This window comes from Sminthopsis crassicaudata, chromosome 6 (genome assembly GCF_048593235.1).
Source record: "Sminthopsis crassicaudata isolate SCR6 chromosome 6, ASM4859323v1, whole genome shotgun sequence".
NCBI classification, from domain to species: domain Eukaryota; kingdom Metazoa; phylum Chordata; class Mammalia; order Dasyuromorphia; family Dasyuridae; genus Sminthopsis; species Sminthopsis crassicaudata.
Genome location: NC_133622.1, coordinates 180,388,351 through 180,415,892, shown reverse-complemented (window position 1 = coordinate 180,415,892; position 27,542 = coordinate 180,388,351). Strand labels below are relative to the sequence as shown.

Genomic DNA, 27,542 nt, shown 5'->3' with positions numbered 1-27,542 from the left:
CTTGATGGGGGGGAGGGAAGGTTCAAAAGCAATACCCAAGGAGAGGGAGGCGTGCATTTCTAAAACTGCTAGCTTTTTTAGTTGGAGAGACAATAACAGCAAGTCCTTTTTATCCAGTCACTTGTCAGTCTCAAGATTTATTAAGTTTCTCCATGCCAGGCTTTAGGAGCACAGAAAGAGACAAAGTCTTTTCCCTTGTCAGTACTCTTTGCCAGCAAGGCTCTGTGGGGAGCTGGAGCAGAGAGGCTTTGTTGACTCTGAGTCCAAGGTTGTTATGCTCCATCAGTCTGCTGCTAGACATCCTTCACCCTTGGTTCTTCTGTGAGAGAAACTATGACCTCAGGGTGCAAGAGTGTACTCATGGAATCAAAAAGACTTGTTTCTCTTTGATGATGCTCCTGGTGAGGTGTGGGGAAGGTTCTGGGACTCATCACTTCTCCCTTCAGTGTCCCAGTTTTGGCATGGCTGCCAGTGCTCTGCATTGCAGACAATCCTGACTCTGAAATGTCCCCTTCTGCGGCACTCAGCACCTAGGAGGGAGAAAGGGCTGGCTGTTTTACAGAGGAAGAAGTGACCTGCCAGCTCGGAAGTGTCTGAGACAGGTTTGGAACCCAGTTCTTGCAGATTCCAGTGCCATCCCAGACTGAGTCTTTCCCACCAAGTCTAGGCAAAATCTATGTGAGCTCTTCACGTGAAGTGACAACTATTTTACTTAAATAAACCTTACAAAATGTTCTACTGCCGCTTTATGAATTAATCAATAGGAAGATCACTATCTCAACTTTACAGATAAGGAAATGACAGCTAGCACATATTAGAATCCAGCATCTGAACTTGAGTTTTCTGATGCGCAGGCTATGTCTTTCCCATTGCCCATGTTGATGCCTATAAACGTTTTAATTGGCTTATTGCTAAGTAGTTTCTTCTCAATTCTTTCCTTCCCATATTGTCTGAAAAGAATTGAAAACATTAATTGGTTTTCTTATAGGCAAAAAGAATTCTTGAGGGAGATCTTGGCTCACCTGCTGGAGAAATTGATGATGAAGATAAAGTATGTTGTTAAAACTTTAATTTATTTTAGCCAGTTCAGTATTAAGTAAATTATTGCCCACCACTGCTTCGATAGTAGTATTGCATTGGCGTTATGGCTTAATTGTTTTCCAGCTATTTGAGAATGGAATCCCTTCTCAGCTGATGAGCCCTTTCTGATGGCTCCTTTCCAGTCAGGAAAGATCTTTAGCGCTGTGTAAAAAATAATTCCATTGTATCCTCTCTGGTCCTTTTGGTGATCTTTTTGTCCCCAGTTTCTCTCTGTTCCAAGAGCAAACTTGTCAAAGGAGTGCTGGTGCTGACTCTTCCCTTGTGCTTGTGGCTAGGACAAGGATGAGACCGAGACGGTGAAGCAGGCGCTGCCGCCGCCGCCCGAGGCCTACAGTAGTGGCGAGGCACCCAAGAACATGAGGTCGGATGTGTCGGATCAGGAGGAAGATGAAGAGAGCGAAGGATGCCCCGTGTCCATCAGTAAGTTGATCTGCTGGGAGCATGCAGCTGCCTTCGACGGCTGCCCCCGAGAGATGCTTTCTCAGGAACTGGGAGGGAGGGGGAGGCTCGGACTGTGAGAGCATGCGTGTGCCGGTGGTTGTGGAGCTATCTGCCACTTTTTAAAGACAATGGGAGGCAGAACAGAAGGGAGTACAAGGGATAATGTTGTAATTATAAAATTAATAATAAAAAAATTAACAAAAAAATTAATTTCCCTCAGTAGTATTAAAAATAAAAAAAATAAAGACAGTGGGAGGTACAAGAGGTACCTCAATGCACAGCCTGCACGTACCACGGTCTCAGCCAGGGACTCTGACTTGGTTTCTCCACTAAATTCTAGAACATAGAACGTTAAAAGAATAGTAAACATCCAGAAAAGGGAGTTGTTGAAGCCATCAGAGAGCAGCCCTAGGGTCTGCTTGGTTGCATAACCGAACTATAGGGGGATCTTCTGGCCGCAGCATTTGGCCTAAATTCATAGGATCCTTTGACACATCAGGAAAAGTGGTATCTCTGTCTGGAAGTGAGGTGATGGCTCTGTGCTGCAGGTGTGTCCCATGCAGACCAGTGCAAGCGAGGGAAGTCCCCGAGTCCAGCTGGTGAGAGGCCTGCATTCTTCCCCACAGGGACTGTCAGGCATCCCGAAGGGGCTGGAGTTTGTCCTGGGCTTAGAAAGGCTGGGAGAGCACCCCAGCTTTGGGGTTAGGCAGATGGGTTCAGATCTCACCTCACACCTGCCCCTTCCCCGCCTCTATAAAATGAGGACTCTGAATTCTAGGATGAGGCTTCTCAGGCCCTTCCAGGTCCAGAAGTGTAGGATTCTACCAAGAGCAATTGAGAGCTTTCCCAAGCTTTCCCAGAGGGGAATGAATGGGCTGCCAGGCCTAGGCTGCAGACAGTACCCAGGTTGGGGTCTATCCACCAGACAGGCCATGTTGAATGAGATCACAAACTATTGTGGGGAGGGGGCCAAACTCGCCCCATGAGATGTACCTAAAAAATCAGATTCCTTCTTGTCTAGGGCTAGTCCTGAGACAGGATATTCCTCAATTTAGGTTTGTCCAAAGCAGAAACACAGGCTCTGACAAATTATGGAAGTGGAGAAGATGAGAATGAAGATGAAGAGATTGAGGAATTTGAAGAAGGGCCTGTGGATGTCCAGACGTCCCTTCAGGCTAACACTGAAGCAACGGAGGAGAACGAACAAGACCAGGTATTAGAGCGCAGGAGTGGGTGTGACAGAAATGCCATCGTGTGTGATGACTGGAAACTCCAGGCTTGGGGGCGTTCATCCCCCTCCTCCTCACATTAAACTGCACTCTGAAGCTATTTACATAAGGAGGACCCCTGAGGTCAGCAGGGAGGAGGGGCTATGGTTTATGACCCCTGTTAAGGTTAAGGTCTGGGACCCTTAGGCCCAGCTGTGGGCTATGGGGCTTACCCTCTAGGTCAGACAACATATGGCATGCACGTAGTTTGTCCTTTATAAGCATTGCTTGAGGGAGACAAAAAACAGACCGTCCACCTTCCATAGGAGCTTGGGCATCCATACTGCTCTTGCTAAGGAGAGCTACAGAGAAGTACACTCTCCTGGACTGGGGCCTCCGGGAACGGCAGGAAGGGGCTGCAAGCTTGTCCTGAGGGGGCAAGAGAGGTTAGCTCTTTTAGGAATTGCTCATATTTCCTCCAGAAAGCTGCTGGGGAACAGTTATCTGCAAAGGTCAGAGGACACCCAGATTCCTTGTCTTATATTCCTGCCTCTCAGCAATGGAACCTGAGCATGCGGGGGGTCTCAGGAAGGCTCCCCTTTTTATTTAGGTGAGCTGTCCGTTTGAACTGAGTTCCTCCTTGGGCAAGAGCATCTGACAGCTGACCCATTGGTAACATAGAAAGCCGATTCTTATCTACTGTCTATGGTGGCTCTAAAGCCACCTTTGCCCTCCTTCTTCACTGGTATCTGTCACAACGGAGAACACTCACCCAGAAGACATGATTTGTGGGATAGAAAGCAAGGGCAAGCACAAGTCAGCCATAAAAATTTAACCTCTCCTTCCCCAACCCCCCAGCTGGCATCAGCACAGCAACCATCTGTTGTTCTTTTTAGGTTCTACAAAGTGAATTTGAGAAGCCTGTGGAGAAAGAAAATATTCCATCTGAGCGGGAACCTCCTAATGGCCAAAGCAGTCATAAAGGTAAGAGTCTCCACAGTGAGGTAACCTCCTGCCAGTCTGCAGGGTCCTGCTGGTCTGTGTTCTTTATTGGTGGTCTGTGAGCACATTCCTAGAGGAACAGAGCCTTGATGTGTTTCAAACAAATGTTTTTTAATTAAAGTCAATGTTGAACATGATCTTCCATCTGATTTTGGTTGTTATTTTTGGTTAAAACTTTTGTTTGGTGAACAACTAAGTTTGTTCAAGCGTCCCTGAAGAAAGACCATATTTTTATAGAAAAAAAATCAACGAGAAAAGTGTTGGGACTGTGGCTGGCACACACCCATAGCTCCTGCCGCACCAGGGTAAAATGATGCTCAGGTGGTCTAAGCTGTGGTTGGGACTATCTGCTGGCGGTGGGTGCCGGCTCCCTCTCCTCCATCAGGAGATCCAGGTCCCATCCAGAGACTACCATGCGTGGAGCCATGCAAGTCTGACAGCCGTCTTTTCTCTTGAAAACCCCACAGGTTGTGAATGTACGTTCTCCAGATTGTCTTACCGAGTAAGCCTAATGCAGGGTTTAGGGGGTGACTTTACATTGATTCATTTGGTGACAGGTGACCAGGATGACTCTCCTGCCATGCCTTGCTATCTTAATGTCTTGGACAAGGAGCCACCCCTCGGCAGTCTGCCCCCTCTGGAGTCCACAGTGACCGTCGGGGGGCCTCCGGAAGAGCCAAAGCCTTCTTTACCCATCGCCGAGGGGGACGCCTCCGTACCCGGAAGCACCCAAGTAAAATCGGCTTCAGAAACTCCCGAGAGCTCTGTGGCTGGAAGTCCTGACACCGAGTCGCCGGTGCTGGTGAACGATTACGTAGGTTTCGCCCATGCCCAGTCTCCTGGGCCTGTGTCTCACATAAATTGGACGATGCCAAGTGGCATCTAGACGAGCGATGCCATGGAAGCGTTGTCAGAGTGACCCTGGCCTTGATGAAGGCTGTTGGGGGGCGTGGGGACAGTTGTTTCTGTGGGTCTGCCTTGCCATGTACTCCTTATCAGTCACTCCCAGCTTCTTGCACTCCCTGGCTGCTCCATTCGAGGCTCTGGGAGAGGAGGGAACAGGGAGGGTGGCTGTCCTTGAACTGAGAGATGAACAGAGCAGAAGAATTAAAAATGAGGCCATTTAAGTCAGAGAATGAAGGGCACATGGGAGATCAGAGAGGGGGAGGCTGATCAGTTATTGGGGAAGGCTTCCCGGAGAGGGTGGATAGGGATAGCCAGAGGGGTTTCAGGAAGGAAGGGTGTAAGGCCAGCCCAGCAACCAAGTAGTAGGGGCAGCTAAGTAAGGTTCCCCCAGGCAGGGGCTGGCTGGGTTTAACCTTGTACTGCTTCTCCTAAGCAGGAAGCAGGATCCGGCCATTTAAGCCAAAAGTCTGATGAAGAGGATTTTGTGAAAGTGGAGGACTTGCCCCTTAAGCTGACCATTTATTCTGAGGTATTTGGCTTTCTGCTTTCTTACAAACCAGCCCTTGGCAAGGGGGGGGGGGGGTGGAGATCGGGCTGCTGTCCCTGCCTGCTCTGAGCCTGGGATTCCATCACTGAGAGCTTTCACCTTTTTGTCCCTCCAAAGGCAGATCTAATGAAGAAAATGGCAGCAGAAGAACAGAGTAACCATTTATCTGAGGAAATACTAGCCGTGACTCACACTGAAGAATTGGCTGGAGACCCTCAGACCCTGAAAGAACCTGGTGAGGGAGTGAGTCACCAGACCTGCCCTGCCCCCTCCACGAGAGGGTTCCCCCAGGGGGGAGCGGTCTGAAGCTGCCTGGGTTCTGCCTCATGCCTTTGGCCCCAGAGCCTTCCCCTCCTGGGGCTCTAAGCCAGCCTTGGCAGCCCACCTGAGGCATCTTCCTTCTGTTTTTCAGAGACCGTTGCAGCCCGAAGTGTGTGAGAGCTCTCCGGCCGCCTGCCTTCCCCTGCCACTCCACCAATTGCATATCTTCCATGGGCACTAAATAAACTTATTTCCATCTGTATAAAAATGTAAATTAGTTTTTGACCCACTGCCTTTTAGAATAGGTAACGCTCACTTCTTCTGCTCAGGCAGGTCACACGTCGGAGACGGGATCCTCCCTAGATTCGAGGCTTGCTGCACTGTTTTTTTTATTTTTTCATTGTGATTTGTTTAGTAACTTTAAACTTAAAATGTAGTTTTAAATAAAGTTTGGACTTGTCTGTAACGGATCTTTGCAGAGCCTTATGTTGCACGCCCCAGTAGCGAGTTGTTCCTGTATTGCCGAGACGCTGGCAGTCACCAGGACCGAGTGTGCGTCGGAAGGCTCCGCACGATTGGCTTCTCCTGCCAAGAGGTCCTGGGGGCATTGTGACCCCCATGAGCAGGTAGCAGGTCTGGGCCTCCCGAGGACTTTGCCTCTGGCTTCCAGCCCTAATGGCCCTTAGAAAAGAGAAGGGCTGGACCAAGGGGAGATGAGAGCTGGTTGGGCCTGGCACCCTCAAGCCTAGGAACCGTACCCCAGGATCGTTCTGGGAGGGCAGCATGAAATAGGGCTTCTCTCCTGGAGAAAGAAGGCGGGGGCGGAGGCTTTGTTTCTTAGACTAATTGGCCCAGTTAACAGCTGTGAGGGTTGGCAGGGAGTGCGTGGCCTAGTCCAGGACTCGGACACCCTTAGGCCATGACCGGACAAAACCAGCTTCAGACTCTGGTCCACATCATAAGCAATCGTGAAAGCGCCAGAACTAAAATCGACTCCTCCCCGGGTCAGACAGGTGACCGCGCAGAACCAATGAGCCCGTGTTCATGCTTCGGAATTTGGGACAGGTTTGTGTCCTTCCACATCTAAGCAAGGGATGGGTCTGTGGCCACCCAGAGCCCGCCTGACTAGCGCCAGCCGCTGGAGGCCCCAGGAAAGGCCTCCCTGATGCTCCGAGGCCGGCCTGTGCTGCTGGGCAGCTTCAGGGGGGCCACCGCCCCTCCTGGCCTGGCAGCTTTGCCCTCGGTTGTGAGACAGACCCGATAGTCTCACCCGGCCCTCCCCGCGGACTCCCAGGAGGGGACGGGGCTGCACGTGGAGTCCGGGGAAGAGGCGGTCTGCATGTCTGCACAGAGGGCCGCCGGAGACAAACTGGAGGGAGCCTCGGCTCCCCACAAATGGCTCCTTAAAGGGAGCGTTGTCCAGGAGCACGGGCTGGCGAGCCCCCCACCCCAGCTGAGCGCTGCCCGGGAGCGACTTGTCTTTGGCCCACACGGCTCCAGCAGAGGGGACCCCTCAGCTCAGCTCCCCGCCGGCGTCCTGGTGCCCTCAAGCTGGGCATTGGCCCTGCCACTGGTGGTCACCTATCACGTCATCCTACAGTGCCAGAGAGGGGAAAAATACACCCTCTACACACGAGCCTGTGCTGGGCGCCCACCCTGCGGGCCTCCCACGCCCGGCGCCGAGAGGAGCCTCTGTCCTCCTGCAACGGTCAGTCACCTCGTATCCCCACTTCCCCACACTCCCTCTTCCGCCGGCTCTAAGGGCTCAAAAGCTGCTTTTCCCACTCTGGAGGAGGGATTTCACAGCCTGGGAGGGATTGCACAATGGTGACGCTCACATCTGCCCCATCTCTGACCTGCTCTCCCATGCCCAACCGCCTTCCAGCATCTCACACTGGGGTCCCACAGACAGCTCCAACTATATCCAAACAGAACGCCCCTCTCCCCCCGACCCTCCCTCTTGGGGCTGTTCCCGTGTCTCAAGCAAGGCATTTTGCCTCCTCCCCCTCTCTGACCTAGTGCTCATCTGCTGCCTCTGGCTCTGGCTCTCCCTTCCCCCACATTCCCCCCGAGGAGCCCCGGCAAAATCAAAAAAATGGGGTATTAAAGGAGAGTTGAAAATTACCTTGAAAGATTACCAACTCTTCTTGAGCGGTGCTGTCCGTCATCCGTCCATAGAGGGCACACTTTTACCGTCTGGGATTTCTCTGCCATCTATTTGGGTACGTGCATATCAGTTATCAGGATCAAGCCTGAAGAGTCGCCCGAAGATAAATTTCCATTGCCCATTTTCCTGAGGAACCTTCAGTTCCTTGTTGTGGAAGGACATCTTTGTCTTGAGTGCTTCACGCCTGTCAGATTGGCTAAGATGACAGGAACAAATAACGATGAATGTTGGAGGGGATGTGGGGAAACTGGGACACTGATGCATTGTTGGTGGAGTTGTGAAAGAATCCAGCCATTCTGGAGAGCAATCTGGAATTATGCCCAAAAAGTTATCAAACTGTGCATACCCTTTGATCCAGCAGTGCTGCTATTGGGCTTATATCCCAAAGAAATACTAAAGAGGTAAAAGGGACCTGTATGTGCCAAAATGTTTGTGGAAGATGAATGGATGTCCATCGACTGGAGAATGGTTGGAAAAATTATGGTATATGAATGTTATGGAATATTATTGCTCTGTAAGAAATGACCAGCAGGAGGAATACAGAGAGGCCTGGAGAGACTTACATCAACTGAGTAATTAGAACCAGGAGAACATTGTACACAGTAATAAGGAATTATGTGATCAACTGTAACAGTCTTCTCAACAATCCAGTGATTCAAGGCAATTCCAAATGAGTTGGGATGGGATGGGAAAATGCCGTCCATATCCAGAGAGAAAACTATGAAGATTGCGTGTGAATTTTTCCTTTTCTTATTTTGTCTTAATGACTTATTTGTCTGTTTATTTTTTGCTGAGGCAATTCAGGTTAAGTGACTTGCCCAGGGTCACACAGCTAGGAAGTGTTAAGTGTCCGAGGCTGGATCTGAACTCAGATCCTCCTGATTTTAGGGCCAGTTCTCTATCCACTGAGCCATCTAGCTGCTCCTTTTTTTTTTTTCTTTTATTAAAGCGTTTTACTTGCAAAACATGCATGGATAATTTTTCAACCTTGTATTCCAAATTTTCCCCTCCTCCCTAGATGGCAAGTAATCCAATACATGTTAAACACATTATAATATATGTTAAATCCAATATATGTATACATATTTATACAATTATCTTGCTGCACAAGAAAAATCAGATCAACAAGGAACAAAAAAGAAAACAAAATGCAAACAATAAAAAGAGTGAAAATGCAAAGCATAATATTTTCACCTTTTTTGGTTATTTTCTTTCTCATGGCTTTTCCACTTCAGGCCTGATTTTCCTTGCACAGCATGGCAAATATGGAGATATGTTAGGGGAATTGCACATATTTAATCTGTATCATATTGCTTATTGTCTTGGGGAAGGGGAGGTAAAGAAGGAAGGGAGAAAAATTTGGAGCACAAAGTTTTACAAAAATGAATGAATGTTGAAAACTATCTTCACATATATTTGTAAAAAAAAATTTAATACTATTGAAAAGTTTTTCAAAAAATTAGAAAAAAATTTTTTTTTAAGAGGTGGCTCTTGGGAAGGCCAAAAACCTTTCCAGATTTAAAATACAGATAGGGCATTTAAATGAGAAGCCTCCTCATCAGGCAACAATATACATTTCTTTTTTTTGGTTGGCTTATTTTTAGCATTCTTTTTTAAGATTTTGAGTTCCTCACTTCCAGTTGATCCATGATGGACAGAAATAACTACCCCCAGAGAAGGAACACTGGGAAGTGAATGTAAATTGTTAGCACTGCTGTCTATCTACCCAGGTTACTTATACCTTCGGAAGCTAATACTTAATGTGCAACAAGAAAATGGGATTTACACACATGTATTATATCTGGGTTATATTGTAACACATGTAAAATGTACGGGATTGCCTGTCAATGGGGGGAGGGAGTAGAGGGAGGGAGGAAGGGAGAGGAAAATCTGGAAAAATGAATACAAGGGATAATGTTATAAAAAAAATTACTCATGCATATGTACTGTCAAAAAATTATAAGTAAAAAAAAATAAAATTTTGAGTTCCAATTTTTCTCTCCTCCCCCTTCCTGCATTGATTGAGAAGGTAAGCTATATGACATATGGTATAAGTTTCAAGCATATTTCTTTAAAAACAACTGTTCTTAAGGGCAGCTAGTTAGTGCAGTGGATAGCACACCAGCCATGAAGTCAGGAGGATCCGAGTTCAAATTTGGTCTCAGACACTTAACACTCTGTGTGACCCTGGGCTTAACCCAATTGCCTCAGCAAAAAAAAAAAAAAAAAAAAAAAAACGTTTTTAGCTTTCTCTGTCCTCCTCTTGGACCTTTCTGCAACCATTGACATCATGGATCCCTCCATTCTCCTTCACATTCTCTTCTCTCTGAGCTTTGGGGACTCCTCTCCTGCCTCCTTCTCTGACTGTTCCTCTGCCTTCCATGTTTCCCTCCCCAGATCTCGCCCTGGCCATAAGCATCTCTCAGGGTCTCTTAGGACTTTTTTTTCTCCCTCTAGACTATTTCACAAACCTCAATGATCCCATTTATGCTGATGATTCTCATCCGCCCAAACCTCTCTGATAATGGACCAACTCAACTCCACCCGTCCGAGACAGAATTTGGGGTCTTTGTTCTCCGGAGGTCCCTGCTCTTCTGAATGTTCCCCCGACTATCAGACCTCTAGCCCTCACCCCGGTCACGAATGGCCCTCACTCTGGGACTCAGCATGGCGGTAGTGAATTTTCTAATTGATTGCTTACCTCTCTGAAGTCCCTTTCAGGGCCAGGCTTTTGAGACCCTGAAAGGGGATGTATTCTCAGAAGCATCCTCATCTTTGAGGAAGAGGAGGCAGGGATGGGGGCGACAGAAGAGGCGTGAGTATTAAAGGTAAAATTCAAGCAGGAGGTAGATTGCAGCAGTCTCAGAACCCCAAGATGGACACACAATGTTTGTGGGCACAAATGGTGGAGACTATTCCTCCTCTGTCCTTTGCCCTCAAGTGGTCATTGGTATCAGTCAGAGTAGGAGAAGTGGGATCCTGCCTTCTTCAAGCGTTCCCTGTGGTCTCCTGAACCCCAAGTTTCTATATGTACCCCCAAAAGCCTCATCATGGATCAGATGGGCTCGTGAGGTCTGTGCCCCCCAAAGCTGCTATCAGTCACACAGGCAAGTGGTCCTCTCCCCAAACAGGGCCAAAGGCAAAGAAATCCCTGCCCCCTGGACCCTCCTGAAACCCAGAAGCCTCACAGGCCACATGAAATCCAGATTCCTTTTCCACCTGGGCGTCTCCGTCTGCTGAGATCCAAGCCTCTCCCACAAGAAAAGGATGCTCTCAGTCTCTCGGAGAAGTTCGAAGGCTTCCACTTTTTCTTCAATCTGGCCAGGAGAAAGCGGCATCCCACCTGGAATGGCAGAGAGAGCCTTCACCTCATCAGCACAAAATGTGCCCCCAAAGCATGCTGGGAAATTCCCCCGAGGAAAAGATGTCAACAAGTTAATATAATAAATAATAATAATAATAATAATAGCACCAAGTCCACAAGACTCTCAGATCACAAATTATGGAGACAGATATGCTGATTTTAAATCTAAAAAAGGGAAAAGTCTAAGGCACCAAACTTTCCAGTATAATGATTTAATTAGCAAGGTTGACTGCTGTCACTAAAACTGGTCAATAATCCCTCAGTGATTAGAGACAATTAACAAGTGGGGTTTTTTTTATTTTGTTTTGTTTTTTTACTTAGCTGTATTTTTTCCAACTATGTATAAAAGGTACTTTTTTGACATTCATCTTCATAAGATTTTGAGCTCCAAATTTTTCTCCCTACTTTCTCTTTCTTCTCCCCAAGACAGCAAGCAATCTGACAGTCTATATATGGACAATCACGCTAGCACATTTCCACATTAGTCATGTTGTTGGGAAAGAAGATTCGGGACAAAAGGGAAAAACAATGAGGAAGGGGGAAAAGGAAAGTAGTGTGCTTTGACCCGTGTTCAGATTTCATGGTTCTTTCTCTGGAGGCAGATAACATTTTCCATCCCAAATCTGTTGGAATGGTCTTGGATCACTACTTTGCTGAAAAGGGCTAAATCTGTCACCGTTGCTCATCCCACAATGTTGCTGCTGCTGTGTACGATGCTCTCCTGGATCTGCTCGCTTCACTCAGCATCACTTCATGTAAGTCTTCCCAGGATTTTCTGAGATCAGCCTGCTCATCATCCCTTATAACATTACATATACCAGCCATTCCCCAACTGATGGTATCTTCGCCATTTCCAATTCTTTGCTACCCCAAAAAGAGCTGCTATAGATATTTTGCACCTATGGGTCCTTTTCCCTTTTTTAATGATCTCTTTAGGATACAGATCAAGTAGTGGTGATAATTGATAGATTTATAGAAATTATTTTTAGAATACTAAAAGAAGAAGAATTGTATTCACGAAGCTATTCATAATACCCATAGTTACTCATAAGAGTAACACAGTAATAGGGAAGTATTGGAAGAATAGGGAAATAGGTCAGTTTGCAATATCTGACTGTTATGCAAGTTGGGATATTTAGGGAAGTTTCCAGGGTGGGATAATGGCTATCTTTAATACTGGATTGGGTTATTTCTATCATCCTGTGAACTTTGGGGGGAAGTACCTTATAGTGTTCTCTCAATGACTCACTAAAAAGAGGAATTTAGAATCAGTAGGCTAGAAATCAACATCCTACCCTCCATATCAGAAAAGGGAACTTGACTTTCAATTAAGAGTCCTAAAATATCAAATCTTGTGGTTATTTTATTCCAACAAAGATAATTTCCTATTCTAATTTAATCTGCTATCAAATTTTATTAATCTATCATCTATTCTCTAAATATTAAGGGAATATTTATGCAGCCTGGCTGTTAAAGTTAACTCTTCCTAAGGAAGGGAAACAATAAAACTAAAATAAATCAAAGTAATCTCTATTAATATAGTCATGTATTAAAGATGCAAACGTAATGAGTATTTATGCTGAAATTATCCTAAACCACTCTTTCGGAGTGCTTCCTTCTTCCTCTCTACTGGGTTACCGTCGCTACTACTGGTAAGAAGGCTAGACTCAAAGGGGAGCCTTTATCGTAATGTCTGGCTCATTGGAGACACTTAAATATTTCTTAACTGAAATAGAAACAGCAAGATATAGCAACAAACAGCTTGGATGTGTGGGAATTTTCTGCATAGAGACAAATGCATAGTCACTGAGGATGGAGAGCAAAAATAAGGGAGGGTCCCTATGGGCAGAACTTTGGGGGATTCACTCAATTAGAAGGTGTCATGTGGATGATAAGCCACTAGGGGAGAATGGGGACAGACAGAGACAGTGTTCCCAGGTGCCATGATAACACGGGGTCATAAGCTGCAGAGGGGTCAAGAAGGATGAGGATGGAGAGAAGCCGTTGATTTGGACATGAAGAACCAGGGTGACTTAGGAGACAGCAGTTACTGTCAGATAATGCAAGACTGCCAGCAATTGAGAAATGGGGACAGGAAGTGGAAGAAACAAGACTAGACTACTTTGTTCTCGATGCTAAACTATGAAAGGAAGGGGGGATTTAGGATGGCAGCTAGTAAGAAGTAAAGAAGGTGGGGTAGTTGAGAGAGCAATATCCTGGAGAGCATGGGAGGTGATGGGATAAAGAATATGATGAAGAGAAAGAGCATATCTTCATCATCCACTGAGGCAAAGAGGAGAGAAGGAAGGGCAATGTTAAGAAATTGTGAGACTGTGGGGGGCAGCTAGGTGGTGCAGTGGATAGAGCACCAGCCCTGAATTCAGGAGGACCCCAGTTCAAATCTGATTTTCTAGCTGTGTGACCCTGGGCAAGTCCCTTAACCCCAGCCTCAAAAAAAATTAAAAAAAAAAAAATTGTGAGACCTAGAGTAGTGGAAACCCAGGGCAAATTGTCCTACTTATTTATTAAAATAAGAATCAAGTTTGTCAGTAATAATATGGGGTTCCATGGAGCACTTGGAATACAAAATTTCAGAAAGCACAGAGTATGGATTCAAAGCCAAGTACAACTTACCCAGGAAAAACTAAGTGTATAATGCACAAGGAGAAAAATGAATGTTTAGTGAAATAGAGGACTTCCAAGCATTTTTGATGAAAAGAACAGAACTGGAGCCAAACTTTGACATTCAAACACAGAAGTGAAGCATAAAAAGTTAACCATGAGTTAAATATGATAAAGAATTAAACAAATAAACTACTTATTGAAATATGGGGAGATAATAAATCTCTGAATCCTATTGTCAGAGGTCATAGAGAGAGGTCAAATAGACAAGGTCCAGAGGACTTCTGTTATGGCTTGATGATCTTAAAGAAAAGAATGGAAAGAGGGGAAAAAAGAATGAGGAGAAGGAGAGGAAGGAAAGTTATAAAAAACTCTCTCTCATAATAAGGGTGCTTAAACATCTAAACACACAAGGCAGGCTGGGAGGTAGGAGGCAGAGACTGATATTTGAACTTCACTCTATGTGAACTGATCAAAAGAAGAAAGAATATACACATGTACAGTTAGATAGAGAAATACATTTCTCTAGGGATATAGGAATAGGAAAATAGGAAGAAAAAGGGAGACGAGAGATTAGAGGGAGAACATCTATAATTTTTCTGTGATAGCAAAGAATTAGAAACTGAGAGGGCATCCATCATTTAGGAAATTAATAAATAGATTGCAGTATATGAATATGACAAAATATTGTTTTATAAGAAATTATAGAAGAAAACCTATATGAACTGATGCAAAGGAAACCAGGACAACGATTTTCAGAGGGAAAGATATTACAAAGATAATCTACTCAGAGGGACGTGGTAATTCTAATCAACCCAATGACCCACACAAGTCCAAAGCACTTATGTTGAAAAACATTACTCACCTCCATCTGGAGAACTGATGGACTCAGAGGGTGGCCTATTTTCTGCTCTTCTTTTCCTTTCTTTTTCTTCCTTTCTTCCTTTTTTTTTTTTTTTTTTTTTTTTTTTTTTTTTTTTTTTTTTTTTGAACATGGCTAATGTAAAGATTTATTTTCCATGACTAAAAATATTTGTAATTTTGTTTTTCTTTTCCTTTTCAGTAGATGAGGGAGGACAGAGAAACTTCAAAACCAAAAATAAAATAAAATCAGATTTTAAAAAGAAAGGGAAGTTGGACCATCAGTGTAAGATCCCCACCAAAATACTGCCTGTGTAACCCAAACATATCTCCCTGTTACTTCACCTTCTCATTTCTTAGAATTCCCTGGTGTTCTTTTATCAAGTTAAGATGTGCCTGCCATTGCCCCTCTGCCAGTATAAACAAACCAGAGCAAAGATGGGTATTTCCCTCAAGATACTTATATTCTACTAGAAAAAGAGATGAGGAAATACAATATACATACAAAATAAATACAGTGATGGGGGCAAGGGGACACTGATGACTAGAGAAATCATGAATGACCTCTTCAAGGAGATGCTCCTGGAGCTGAGCTTTGAAGGAAGCCAGAATTTTAAGAGACAGAGATGAGGAAGGCGAGTGCTGGGGGGAAAGCGGAAAGAGAGAGCCTGGGAAGAGACAGGTCATGAGAAATGGGCTATTGGGTAAAGGTTGAAGAAAGTTAGAGGTGTGGATGTAAAACACAGAGACAGAAAGAAGCAGTCTGTATGTGTAGGGTCAGGGTGAGAGAGGAGAAAGATATGGGTAATAAAGCCAGAATTCTAAATGCCAAACAAAAGGATTTGTATTTTAATCTAAAAGCAAAGTAGGGAGATGACATAACCAGACCTACCTTTAGGATATTATTGGCAGCTGAGTGATGGAGGGACTGGGGAGCAATTGACCAAGGGAAGCCAAGTAGGGCATTATGTCATAATGTAGCTGATGTGATGCATGGAGAGATGGTGGACAGATGAGAAAGTGTGTGAACGGAGAGAAGGGGAGGAAGGGGAGGGAGGAGAAAGTGGGCCTTGTAGTGGTGCTGGCAGAATATTGAGGAAGCGACACAAAAAGGGAAGCCAGATAAGAAGGACCTTGGCCTGCCTTCTGTGACCCTAAGTGCCACCAGCTGTGAATCTGGGGTCTGGCACAGACTGAGGGGTTCTATTAGCACCTCTGTCCTAGGGGGAGCTGATGGATTCTTTGTGGCTCTTGATTTCATTTACTTTCTAATGTCTCTGTGGGCTTTTGTCTCCAAGACTCAAGAACAACCATTCCCTGCTATGAACCTTGCTAGCTTCCTGCCTGCCAGATGTGCCATCCCTGTAGATGCTCATCAGCATTGGCAGCAGAAGCCAGTGTGGGCTGGCCCCCACCGACACAGCCCAGTCTTGCCCTCTTTCCTCCTACACCAGAGATTCTGGCTGTTGTAAACAACTCTTGGCACAGGAGGGAGCTCAGCCATCTGGGGAAGGTTTTTGTGGCAAAGCAGGCTTGAAAGGACTTATCTGTGCCCCTGGCAGCCTCCTCCCTCTGATCTCACCTTGTGATGCTCTAATCTCCCAAAGTCACAGTCACTGAGGTGGCTCCTGATGCCTTCTTTGCCCTTGCCCCCTGCTGCCCTCCTACTCTGAACCCTTCATTACTACCAGCAGCTTTGGCCCACTCTCTGGGGCTGTTATGGAAGCCAGAACTGATTGGGTAAATGGACTCCAGCAAATACTACATCCCTGGTAGCAGCTCAGATATTGGGTCCCAGTGGGGAGGAAGCTGATCTCAGAGCATTATCTCGTACAGTTGGAGCTACCCTGTCCTGATGCCCAGTTATACAATCTGGAGGTGAAGCTATAGATGTGAACATCCCTCGGCCATGGACCACGGGCTCATTTACTGATGTACACGATTAGCAGTTAGCACACCTTGCTCTGGGTCCTTTCCATAAAAAGTTCTACCTCTCCCTTCGTTAACTGCAAGTTCATTAGGAACTTTGCCCGTTTGCCAAGCACTATAATAAAGTTTTGTCCCTTGACCTAGAGATGATTTGATTGTGTTCTGGATGTCACCTCATCTGTGTAACTTGTTTGACCTCATCAGAATGACTATAAGGGCAAGACAGAAAGCCCAGTTTGGGATTATCAGGGAAAGGGTTATGGGGATTTTAAAATTCTGATTTAGGTAAATGCTCTGACATTTTAACACCAACATCACTGGAGAAATCAGATAGGTCAACCGGGGGCATCTGCTGCCTTCCAAGGCAGCCCACCCCACTGTGGGGCAGCTCTTGTGGCTAGGAAAGCTTTCCTGTCATCAAGCCCAAACCGACCCCTTTGTGACTACTCCTGCTTCTATCCTCTTGAACCAAGCATTGCAAGGTTGGTTCCTTTCCATATGCTGGCCCTTCAGATGATTCCAGATTATTATTGTTGTGCGTAATCCCTTCAACTAATCTCCTTTAATATAGGCGTATATATGCCTAATCCTTTTGACTAACTAACTAATGATGACTTGGACTCAAGGTCTTTCACAAACCTGGCTGTCCTCCTCTGGCTACTCTTCAAATCGTCAATGTCCTTCTTAAGCAACACAGCTCAGAACTGAACTTAATCCTCCAGTTTCCCTGAGGTGCTCCCCTGCAGACCTCCTGCCTCATTGACATGAAGCCATTAATTACTACTCCTTGAATCCAGCCATCCAACCAGTCCTGAATCCACCTGAGTATATTAATTGTCTAATCTGTCTTCTCCAAAATAATGTTCTCCACAACAATATCTAACTTTTATCTAGTGCTTTAAGGTTTTCAAATTTTTTCATATACAGATGTGTGTGCATGTATATAAGTATATATGATATTTATATATACATATATGATATATGCATTTACATACAAATGTGTACTTATACACATGTATGTGTATCCACATGTGTGTATTTAGACATATTTGCATGTGTTAGTGTACACATACATGTGATGCATAGATATGTGTATGTATTTATATGGACACATGTATATGTGTGCACGCATGTATGTTGGCAAGGCAATTGGTGTTAAGTGACTTGCCTAGGGTCATAAAGCTAGTAAATATTAAGATCTAATGTCTAAGATCGGATTTGAACTGACTTCAGAGCCAGTGCTCTTATCATTAACACCATCTATCTAACTGCCCCAACATTTCATAAATATTATCTTATTTGAGCCTCACAAAAATTATTACCCGCCTTTTACAGTTGAGGAAATTTAGCCTTGCCCAAGATATCTGAAACTGGATTTGAACTCAGGTCTCCTCTTGGCTCCAGGCTCTATTCACTGTACCACCTGACTGCTTCTGTACCACCTAGGACCTAGGTGTACCTGTACTTCTGTACCTCCAGAAGAACAGTTTTTTACAAAATGCTTTGGTAAAATCTAGGTGATCTATATCCACAGGTCCCTTTATCTACTAGTTTAGCAGTCCTGTCAAAAAGGAAATAAAGCTGAGTCTGACAAAGCCTGTGCTTGCTGATACAAGGTAGGCTCTTTGCAATCATTGCTTTCCTTCTTACATGATCATTGACTACGGCTTTATTGATCCATTCCAGAAGTTTTCCAGGAATCAAAAGCAAGCTCCCCGGCAGGTAGTCTGTAGATTCTATTCCCTTCTTCTCTCCCGAATATCCTCCTGTGCTTTCCCAAATAAGGGAGAGGATAGAAGAAACAAAGGTATGAGTAGGTCTCTACCTTGATTCAGGATCATTTTAGTCAACCTTCATTAAGCAGAGATTGCCACCTGCATATCACTGAGGAAAACTAATGAATGAAATGCACCTGCCCATATTCTTCCTTCCTTCAGCAGCTCCTAGACACAGCATAAAACAATGTTTTTTACTTTTTGAGGAAAGGGGAAACTGCTTATTCAAATAAAAGGTGGTCCTCACGTCCAGGACTTTGTTTTCTTTCAAAGTTCAGGTTTGGGTTTAAGCACCTGGGTCTGGGGGAGGAAAACTTAGGAAACTGCTCTGATAGCAGTTTATGGCTAACTCCTACAGGGCTATTCTCACATCTGGAGCCTTGTAGTCCTGTAATCCTAGGATTACCGAGGAGGCAAGAGGAAAATAAAGATAAAGTGAAGGGTGGAGAGGAGGTAAATAAGAGAGATGCCCTGGCAAAAACAGAGGATCGTGACAATGAGAACTGACTGTGATCTTGAAGAGCCTTGAGTCCAACCCTTCAGCTCATTTGACAGATGAGGAAACTGAAGCTCAGGAAGGGGCAGGCAAGGATCTGAACACAAATCCTCTGATTCCAGTGCTTTTTACACTCTCCTATTTTATGTTATTGAGCATAATAATGTATCTCCCACTCCAAAGAAGAGAAGCAGGAGAGGTCCTGGGAAGAGAGGAAGAAGGCTAGACATCTTCAAGGGTGGCGTAGTTTTGCTTAATTGTTTTTCTTTATCACAGATTCAGGAGAACTCAAAAAAGGAAGGAAAATAGGTCGAATCAGATGTCTAGACAACAGATGAATGCCCACCACTTTCTCAAGGTCTCTTAAGAATTTTAGAATAGATTGTATGACATGGGAAACACTGGAACAGGACTGCTCAGCATGGCATGCCCTCATCAGAGAGAGGGCTCATAGAGGATACACTATGAACAAAGGATTGAATCAGCCCAAAAGAAATGTAGGATGCATAAAGTTAGGGAAGCCACCCTAAATGTTCATAGGGACCATTTATGTCTGACCAGTGGCAGAGCATTCTGAGCTTGTATTAGTCTGACGGGCCACAAGTAGACATACAGAAACTCAACTCTAATGTAGTGATATCATTTTAATCCTCTTCCAGAACAAAGGACAACAACCAACTCACCACCATCATTAAATTGAAGTTTTGTGCTAGGTTTGGAGAATAATTCTCCAACTTCATCTAGTTCTCATTTTTGTCTTGCATAACAGTATTCAAAGTGGGGGAATGGCTTGACCCTGATGGGATCAGGATGGCCTGATTTCCCCCTTCTCCTCGGAATTTTTGTGAGGATCAAATGAGATAATATTTATGAAATGTTGATGCAGCTGGATGATACCAATGGATAAGACCATTGGCCCCGAAATCAAGAGGACCTGAGTTCAAATCTGATCTTAGACATTTAATATTTGCTACAGGACCAGTGTAGCTGAACAGTCCCTTCAAAACTCCCTCACTGGATGCTTTCCAATCCTTGGCCTCTCATATAGCTTGAGAGTGGCTCTCTCTTTTGGAATCCAACCTAACTCAGGAAAGCACAACTGTATGAGAAAATTGTCCTGCCCCTATCATCACTCCCATAGCTCTCTTTGCCTCTATTCATACAGACATCACCCTCATTCAGGCCCTTATCACTTCTACTGTGGAATACAGAAATAGTCTCGAAACTGGTCTCCCCTCTCCAATTCACCTTCCACAGCCAAAGACCTTCCTAAATCAAGTCTATGTAGCTTCCTCTTATTTCCAAGATACATGCCTGACATTTAAAGCTCATCCCAATTTGACCCCTTCCTGCCTTTCTAGCTTTCTTACATCTCGGTCCCCTCCATGTACTCTGTGACCCAGCCTTACAGAGCTACGTGCTATTCCTGAAATCTATTGGAAAGAATCTGAGTCATTGAGACCAACTCCCATATTTTGTGAATGAGGAAACTGAGGGTCATAGTAGTGATCAAATTTGCCTACTATCTGAACCTGGATTTAAACTCAGTTGACTCAGAGAGATTGCCTCATTCTTATACACTTACACAGCCATTAAGGGGGGGAAATGACTATTTGAATCCAAGGTTTTTGATGCTATAAAGCAGAATTTCTTTTGTTACATCACTCCTTAAATTAGTCCCAAGTCCAATCCTAGCCTGGCTCTTGACCCCTACCAAGAGAGTTATTCAGGGATAAGGGTCCACACCCAACCCTACCTAATGATTTACTCCTTTCACCAGGATCAACCCCAGAACAGGAGCCAGGCAGCCCCAAAAGGAGGCAGCTCACTTTCATTCCCAAAAGCCAAAGGCCACAGTCAAGACAGTGTTAATCCATTTATAATTCCCAGCTCCCCTCTCTCCGAAGGGAAGAAGGAATCCCTGGTTACCTATTGGCAGCCCTGAGATGGGAAGCCTTCAGTACTCCAGATGTAGCTCCTGCAGAAATTGAAGGAAATACTGTCCTGGGCCAGATTGAGTACCTCTGGAGACCCCCAGACTTCTCCCCTCTTTCTGCTCTCCAGGCTCCGGGCAAAGTAACCACAGGCTCCCTCTTGGTACCTGGTGGGCAATCAGCCCAGCAGCTGGGAAAGCTGGAGAAGGAGGCTCATGGTAGAAGGGCAAAGAGTCAGCAGGTGAATCTCGAAGGGAAGGGATGAAGGAGGCCTTTCCCAGCTGGGAGCTGTAAAGTTCTCAATGGCTCCTGTTGTCCGGTCTTCTCCTTTTCCAACTACAGCCACTGAAGTGCCTTCCTCCCAATAAGCTGGGAAAGTCCTCTACAGATATTGATCCTTGTTTGGCAGAGGGAGAAACTGAGGCACAGAGACTCCCCCCAAAGTCAATTCTAGATCAGGAGCAGATCCACAATGAGGAGGTGATCTTAGTCTCCACTACCTCTGCCAAACACGAAGATTCCTTTCTGTTCTCTCAGGCTTCCTGATCAGAGAGGAAGGGTCCGATGGCGGAAGTAGCTTGAACTTCTTTAAAAGAAGGGCTAATAGCTCTTGTCTCCATGGAGATGAGGAAGCTGACCAAGAAGGTCCTTTCCTTGTATGATCCTGGGAAGAAGGCAGCCTAAATATGATGATTATACTTGTTCACAGAGGGGGAAACTGAGGTCCAAAGATGTAAAGTCACCTAATAAGGGGCAGAGCCAGGTCTTGGGACCAGGGACTGGGTGTTTAGGTTCCAAATACATCAGTCTCTAGATTGTGCCAGTGACTCAGTCACCTTTATGAAGTGCCTCCTGTGTGCTGGGCATTGGGCTAGGTTCTGGAGCTATAGAGGGAACTCACAGGCCAGCCAGGGAAACAACATGTGCCCATGGATGAGACAGATACTTGGTATTTGGGGCCAAAGTAGGAAAGGCCTCCTGGACAAAGGGGTGCTGGAGCTGAGCTTTGAAGACCTTCGGGATTCTGAGAGGTCTCTGTGAGGAGGAAGGGTCAGAGAGGAAATAATTCCCAGGGTTAATTACAATGGGTCATTAAAAATAGAGAAAGAGCAAGAGATTAAGGTCTGAGCTTCCCAAAGAAAGAGAGGGCAAATCATGTAGGTTTCAAATTGATAATGTTGATCCCTTCTGATTCTTTATCCTCTTCTTTCTAAAGAGCAGCAGAAACCCGACTCTTTCTCGAAGTCAGGAATTCAAATCTGAGCTCAGATGCTTGCTAGCTGTGTGACTCTAAGTCATTTAATGCTTTTTCCCCTAAGTTTTTTTCATTTATAAAATAGGGACAATAATAGCACTTCCCTCACAGTATTGTTGGGAGGAGTAAGGGTGATAATAATTGTAAATTCTAGAAAAAGAGAGATAAAATTTTAAGAACCTCAAAAGAATTTTAAGTTTTTTATTATCAAAATATATGCATAGAGAGCTTTCAACATTCATCCTTGCAAACTGAATTTTTAGAAATACTAGATAGGATAAATCTCCATCGTTACTGAATAGGAAGAGAAAAGAACGTACAAAAAGATTTACATGAACGGATGCTGAGTGAGCAAGGCAGAACCAGGAACACATTGTACACAGTAACAGCAAGATTGTGTCATGATCAACCATGATAGACTTGGTTCTTCTCAGCAATGATCCAAGGCAATCCCAAGAAACTTTGGTTAGAAAACACCATCTGTATCCAGAGAGAAAACTATGGAGATCTAATGTAGATCAATACATGCTATGTTCCTTTTTTTGTTTTTCTTTTCTCTCGTGGTTTTCCTTTTGTTCTGATTTTTCTTTCCCAATATGATTTATTAATATGTATTTTTAAAATGTACATGTATAACAAAAAAAACTATAAGTGGTTTTGATTTCTTAAAAAAAAAAAAAAAGAATATACATAATCTGAGCTATAGATGACACTCTTACAAAAATTGACCATTGTAAGAATCTTATAAAGAAGTCCAGAAAAGTAAAAATATTAACATACAGTTTGTTGACCATAACACAATAAAAATGTAATCAATAAAGGACAGTTGAAGAAAGGATTCGAATTTAAATAGAGACTAAAGGTAGTCCTAAAGAATAAGTGGGTCTATGCAAAAATGTTTAGAGTAGCCCTTTTTGTGGAAATAGAGTGGATGCTTATCAGTTGTAGCAGATCAACTGTGATGCACCTGGATCTTTTCAACAATGAGGTGATTCGAGACAATTCCAATAGCCTTATGATAGAGAGAGCCATCTGTATCCAAAGAAAAAACTACAGAAACTGAATGTAGATCAAAGCTTGCCATTTTCACCTTTTGCTGTCGTTTGCTTGTTTTTTTTCTTATTTTTTTCCTTTTGATCTGATTTTTCTTGGGCAGTATGACAAATATGGAAATGTGTTTAAAATAATTGCACATTTAATCTATATCGCTGAATAAGTTATGGTATATGGATACAATGGCATATTATTGTTCTATAAGAAATGATGAGTATGCTGATTTCAGGAAAGCCTGGAAAAACTTGACATAAACTGATGCTGAGTAAAGTGAGCAGAACCAGGAAAACAACTTTTTCCTGTACAGTTTTTTGTACAACCTTGATGAACTTGGCTCTTCTCAACAATGAGGTGATTCAAGGCAATTCCGGTAGACTTGGGATGGAAAATGCCATCCCCCATCAAAGAGAGAACTATGGAGACTGAATGTGGATCAAAGCATAGGGAATGTTGAAAACTATCTGCATTTATCTGGAAAAATAAAAAGCTACTATTAAAAAAAAAAAAAGAATGAGTGGGTCAAAGAAAAAGCCACAGAAATCTGATCTAGGGCTAGAAGTTGGCAACAGCTTTAGAACTAAGCCCTATAGAAATCTGCTGCTTCAGACTGTCTTCTGAGGTTTAGCCAAATTGATAGGCTTTTATCAGGGGAGCTAGGTTTGACTATAACCTTTCAGGTCATCATTTTAACCAGAAATCAATGCTTTTCAGTAGGCCCAAGGCTCAATCAATATTTATTAAGTGCCAGACACTGAACTAAGTCTTTGGGATAGAAAAAGAGGAAAAAAGACAGTCCCTGCTCTCGGAGGGATCCAAGGCTAAGTCTTGGTAGGGAACAATTGGTGAAATAATGGGAGAATTGGGGAGGAGAGTATGGGCTGAACTGGTTCACCAAAGGGTGAAGATGAGGAGAGGATAGAGTGGCTGGAACAAGAGAAATAGCCTGAAGGAGAAGAGAGGGATCAGAGGATTGGAAATCATTGTGAGAAGGAAGAATAAGGCAAGGCTGAGGGCAGAGGTAAAAGCCAAGAGATTATTGTTGGATAAAGGGATTTCAGAATTCTTCAACAGGAAGATGATGCATCTATGGGTGATGGCAAGGTACGATCATCTTTGTGCGTCCTCTTGGGAAGTGAGTAGGTTGAGGAACTGAGTAATTAAAGGGTTTGAGGGGGAGACAATGTGTATACTGAAGGCAGGAATTGGGGAGTACTGAGCTTATTGAAGAAGGAAGAATGATTTGGGGGTCTACACAGACAGCAACTACCAGGATTTTGTTCCGGTGGGAAAGATGAATAGTATGAACCTCCAAGGAGGAAGAATGATGGAGAAAGGGAGAGAACCTGGAAGTGAGAACATCCCAACTCCCCTCACCTGGTGAGTGAGGAGAGTCAATGAAGAAGTATGGGGAAAGGTAGACAGAATGCTATCAAAGGATCATCGACTGGAGCTGGGAGACCATCTACCCCACTCATTGACAAACTGAGGCTTAGAAATGTGGCTTTCCCAAAATCACTCAGCTAATTTATGTCTGGATTTGATTCCAGGTCTTTGTCTCACCTGTATATCTCTATACCTTGTTCTCCTTGGTTGAGAGAAAGCCAGAGACAGGGTCTGGATTTAGATGGTTCATGATTTCTCTACCATATATATTCATGATCCATTTTCATCTTAAGAAATATGGGACTTCATATAAGGGATTCCATATATATATTTAACTTTTATTTATATATATAAATAAAAAATTTTAAAATATATATGACATAAGGGACTCGCTCTATATATCTATATCTATATCTACATCTATATCTATATCTATATAGATATAGATATAATAAAAAGTGGCCAGCTGTCCTCAGGCATTTGGAGCGTCACGGCCTGCCCAGGCTATTTTTCTCAACATCAGATTGGTTTCGTGGAAGCAGGAGTCAGCGTGATGACAGGTGGTGAGACTCAGATGCAAGAACAACCAAAGCTGGAGAAGCCACGTGTGGTGAGAGCTGCCCTCCGGACAGATAGCGTGGGCAGCTGCTGGCCCACTGCATTGATAAGGTGCCTCTTGGAAATGCGTGGGTCCTTCCTGGCCCGTGCCCTAGTGGAAAGAGCATGGGGACAGGAGATGGAGGGAACAATTCAGAGAAAGAGGAGCCAATGGTCCAGGCTGCTTCTGGGCTGGCCACAGGAGCAAGTCCAGCTGTGAGAACCTAAGTCCATTGTCCAAAATGAGGCAGCAGGTAGCTGAGGTTTGAACCCAGGCGCTCTGGGTATATAAGGAGGGAGCTTTCCTCCCCACAACCTACTGCTACTCTTTTTGTGGTCGTTTTCTTTTCTTTCTCATCTTTTTTCCTGTTTCATTCAATTTTTCTTATGCAACAAGAGATTGGATAAATAGGCATGCACATATTGGATTTAACATATTTCTACCATGTTTAAAAACAAAAACAAACAAACAAAAAAACAACCTACTGCTAAAATGTAATAGGGATGAGACTGTTTTCTGACTCAACCCCATGTAGAGAGCACCACTGACTGACTTTGACCAAACAGAGCCATGGCCGTGGAGCCAGTGATTCTCCTAGTTCGGCTCATTTCCTTCTGCATCAGTTCATCCACATCTTTCCAAGTCACTCTGAGATCATCCCTTTCAAAGTTTCTTATTATGCTAAGTAGAACAAACTCTGGTCTTCAATTCCAGAATGAGACCGGCTATACCGGTGTGCTCCCCCCTCACCTACACAAAGAGTACAGGATCACTGGAGAATTATTTAGTCAGCCAGCTTTAAGGAGCTTTTAGAAAAGGGTAATTACTATAATGGTAAAATAACAAGAGATGATATAATTGCTTCCTCCTCCCCACCCTCTCCCACATTCATAGAGAATCCAAGAGAAAATAATCTTGAGCTTAGAGAGTATACACAGCTTTCTTAGAGGTAACAAGTTCTGGAATTCCTTTTCTTCCATTTGGGATGCTCAAGAAATTCCCCTTAAGCACGGTGAACCTGCCAATTCATACATCCTGGGCCTTTGAACTGGGGATGTTGCTAGGGCATCAGTGGGAGGATGGGATCCTCCAGATCCTTCCCAGTTCACAGGGTTCTGTTTGGGGAGTGTCTTGGAAAGAAATCCAGTTAAAACCTGTCCTTCTTACGCCAAGCATTTCCTCCTGATAGTTGTCCTGGAAAGTCACCTCTGTTCTAATTGCAATTAATCTATGCCTTCTGATAACTGATAGATAATCTCTAGGGTACCATCTAGTTTCTTTGGCCTCTTCAAACATGTTGAAACTTCATTCCTTTTGTATCATGGTGTTAAATGATTAATTGTACGATTAGCCTATGATTGAATTGATTAGACAGTTTGTTATTGACTCTAGGTGGAGTGTACTTGCATAAATCCAACCACTCAACTCTTATTCCCATAATTTGATGAGAATCTTTTTTGTTTCCTCTTCTTGCTGTAACAAAAAGAGTTGCTACAGATTTTTTTTTATATATATAAGTCTTCAATCTCTCTCCTTAAAATTTCTTTGGGCATACAAACCTACTATATATCATAACGTTGTGCCTAGGAGAAAAGAGCACAGCACAGTTCCAAATTGCTTTTAAAAATGAAAGGATTGGGGCAGCTGGGTGGCACAGTGGATAGAGTGCTGGCCCTGAAGTCAGGAGTATTTGAGTTCCAATCTGGCCCCAGAGACTTAATAAGTCCTAGAGGTGTGACCCTGGGAAAAAAGGGTCACAACTCCAATTGCTTCAGCAAAAATAAATAAATAAAAAGAGGGAAAAAAGGATGAAGTTCATGCCCAAAGAAAAGATAGAGATTCAGAGGAAGTAAAATGAGTAATTTTGATTACATACATTAAAAATTTTTGTACTAACAAAATGAATGCAACCAAGATCAGAAGAAAATCAGGAACTAAGGAAAAAAATCTTTGTAGCAAGTTTCTCTGATAAAGATCTCATTTTTCAAATGTACAGGGAACTGAGCCAAGTTTTTAAAAATGGGAACCACTTGCCATACCAAAAAAAAATGGTCAAAGGATATGAATAGGCAGTTTTCAGAGAAGTCAGTTATCAGTCACATATTTAAGAAAAAAACCTAAATCACTAATAAAGAAATGAAATTAAAACAACTCTGAGGTACCATCTCACATCTATCAGATGTGACCAAGATGACAAAAAAAAAAAAAAAAAAAGGAAAATTACAAATTCTGGAAGGAATAAGGAAAAATAAGAATAGTAATATACTGTTAGTGAAGTTAAGTTCAAATTCTAAAGAATAACATGAAACTTTATGCCTAAAAAATCAAAACTCTATGTTATGTCTGTTGACCCAGCAACACTACTATTAAGTTTATACCCAAAAGAGATGAAAGGAAAAGGACCTGAAAATGGCTGAAAAGATGTGGTATATGAATGTGGTAAAATATCGGGATTTATTTTTTTTTATCTTAAATAAGATGATTTTATTTTTCTCAATTACATGTAAAATTTTTATTTAAAAACATTTTGAGTTTGAATTTTTTTTCTCTCCCTCTTTCACCTCCCCCTTCCCTGGGATGGTAATCTTCTGTGATTAAAGGTTGTCCACACCCAGAATATTGCTTCACCCCAATAACTA

The 27,542-nt window shown here is 43.7% G+C and overlaps 2 protein-coding genes and 1 long non-coding RNA gene across 30 annotated transcripts in view; 1 reads left to right on the top strand and 2 right to left on the bottom strand.

Annotated features, from left to right (window-relative positions):
* Positions 1-5,932, top strand: part of PCM1 (pericentriolar material 1) — a 93,335-nt gene extending 87,403 nt beyond the window's left edge. For 16 of the 28 annotated variants that reach the window (XM_074274048.1, XM_074274046.1, XM_074274044.1 and 13 more), the window contains 8 exons: positions 989-1,051; positions 1,377-1,521; positions 2,598-2,755; positions 3,647-3,734; positions 4,310-4,566; positions 5,092-5,187; positions 5,323-5,448; positions 5,618-5,932. In XM_074274048.1, the coding sequence (XP_074130149.1) occupies positions 989-1,051; positions 1,377-1,521; positions 2,598-2,755; positions 3,647-3,734; positions 4,310-4,566; positions 5,092-5,187; positions 5,323-5,448; positions 5,618-5,707 (1,023 nt within the window). In that variant the 3' untranslated portion in view covers positions 5,708-5,932. The remainder of the gene's footprint in view (positions 1-988; positions 1,052-1,376; positions 1,522-2,597; positions 2,756-3,646; positions 3,735-4,309; positions 4,567-5,091; positions 5,188-5,322; positions 5,449-5,617) is intronic. The other 12 variants (XM_074274053.1, XM_074274051.1, XM_074274049.1 and 9 more) reach the window with 4 other exon arrangements.
* ASAH1 (N-acylsphingosine amidohydrolase 1) overlaps positions 1-27,542 on the bottom strand; it is a 168,552-nt gene that overhangs the window by 90,159 nt on the left and 50,851 nt on the right. The window lies entirely within an intron of this gene.
* LOC141546318 (uncharacterized) lies at positions 107-15,484 on the bottom strand. The gene is made up of 5 exons (XR_012483272.1): positions 15,373-15,484; positions 14,485-14,704; positions 10,335-10,976; positions 7,592-7,829; positions 107-530 (listed from the first exon to the last, which is right to left on the bottom strand). It is a non-coding gene; the product is annotated as an uncharacterized LOC141546318 (long non-coding RNA).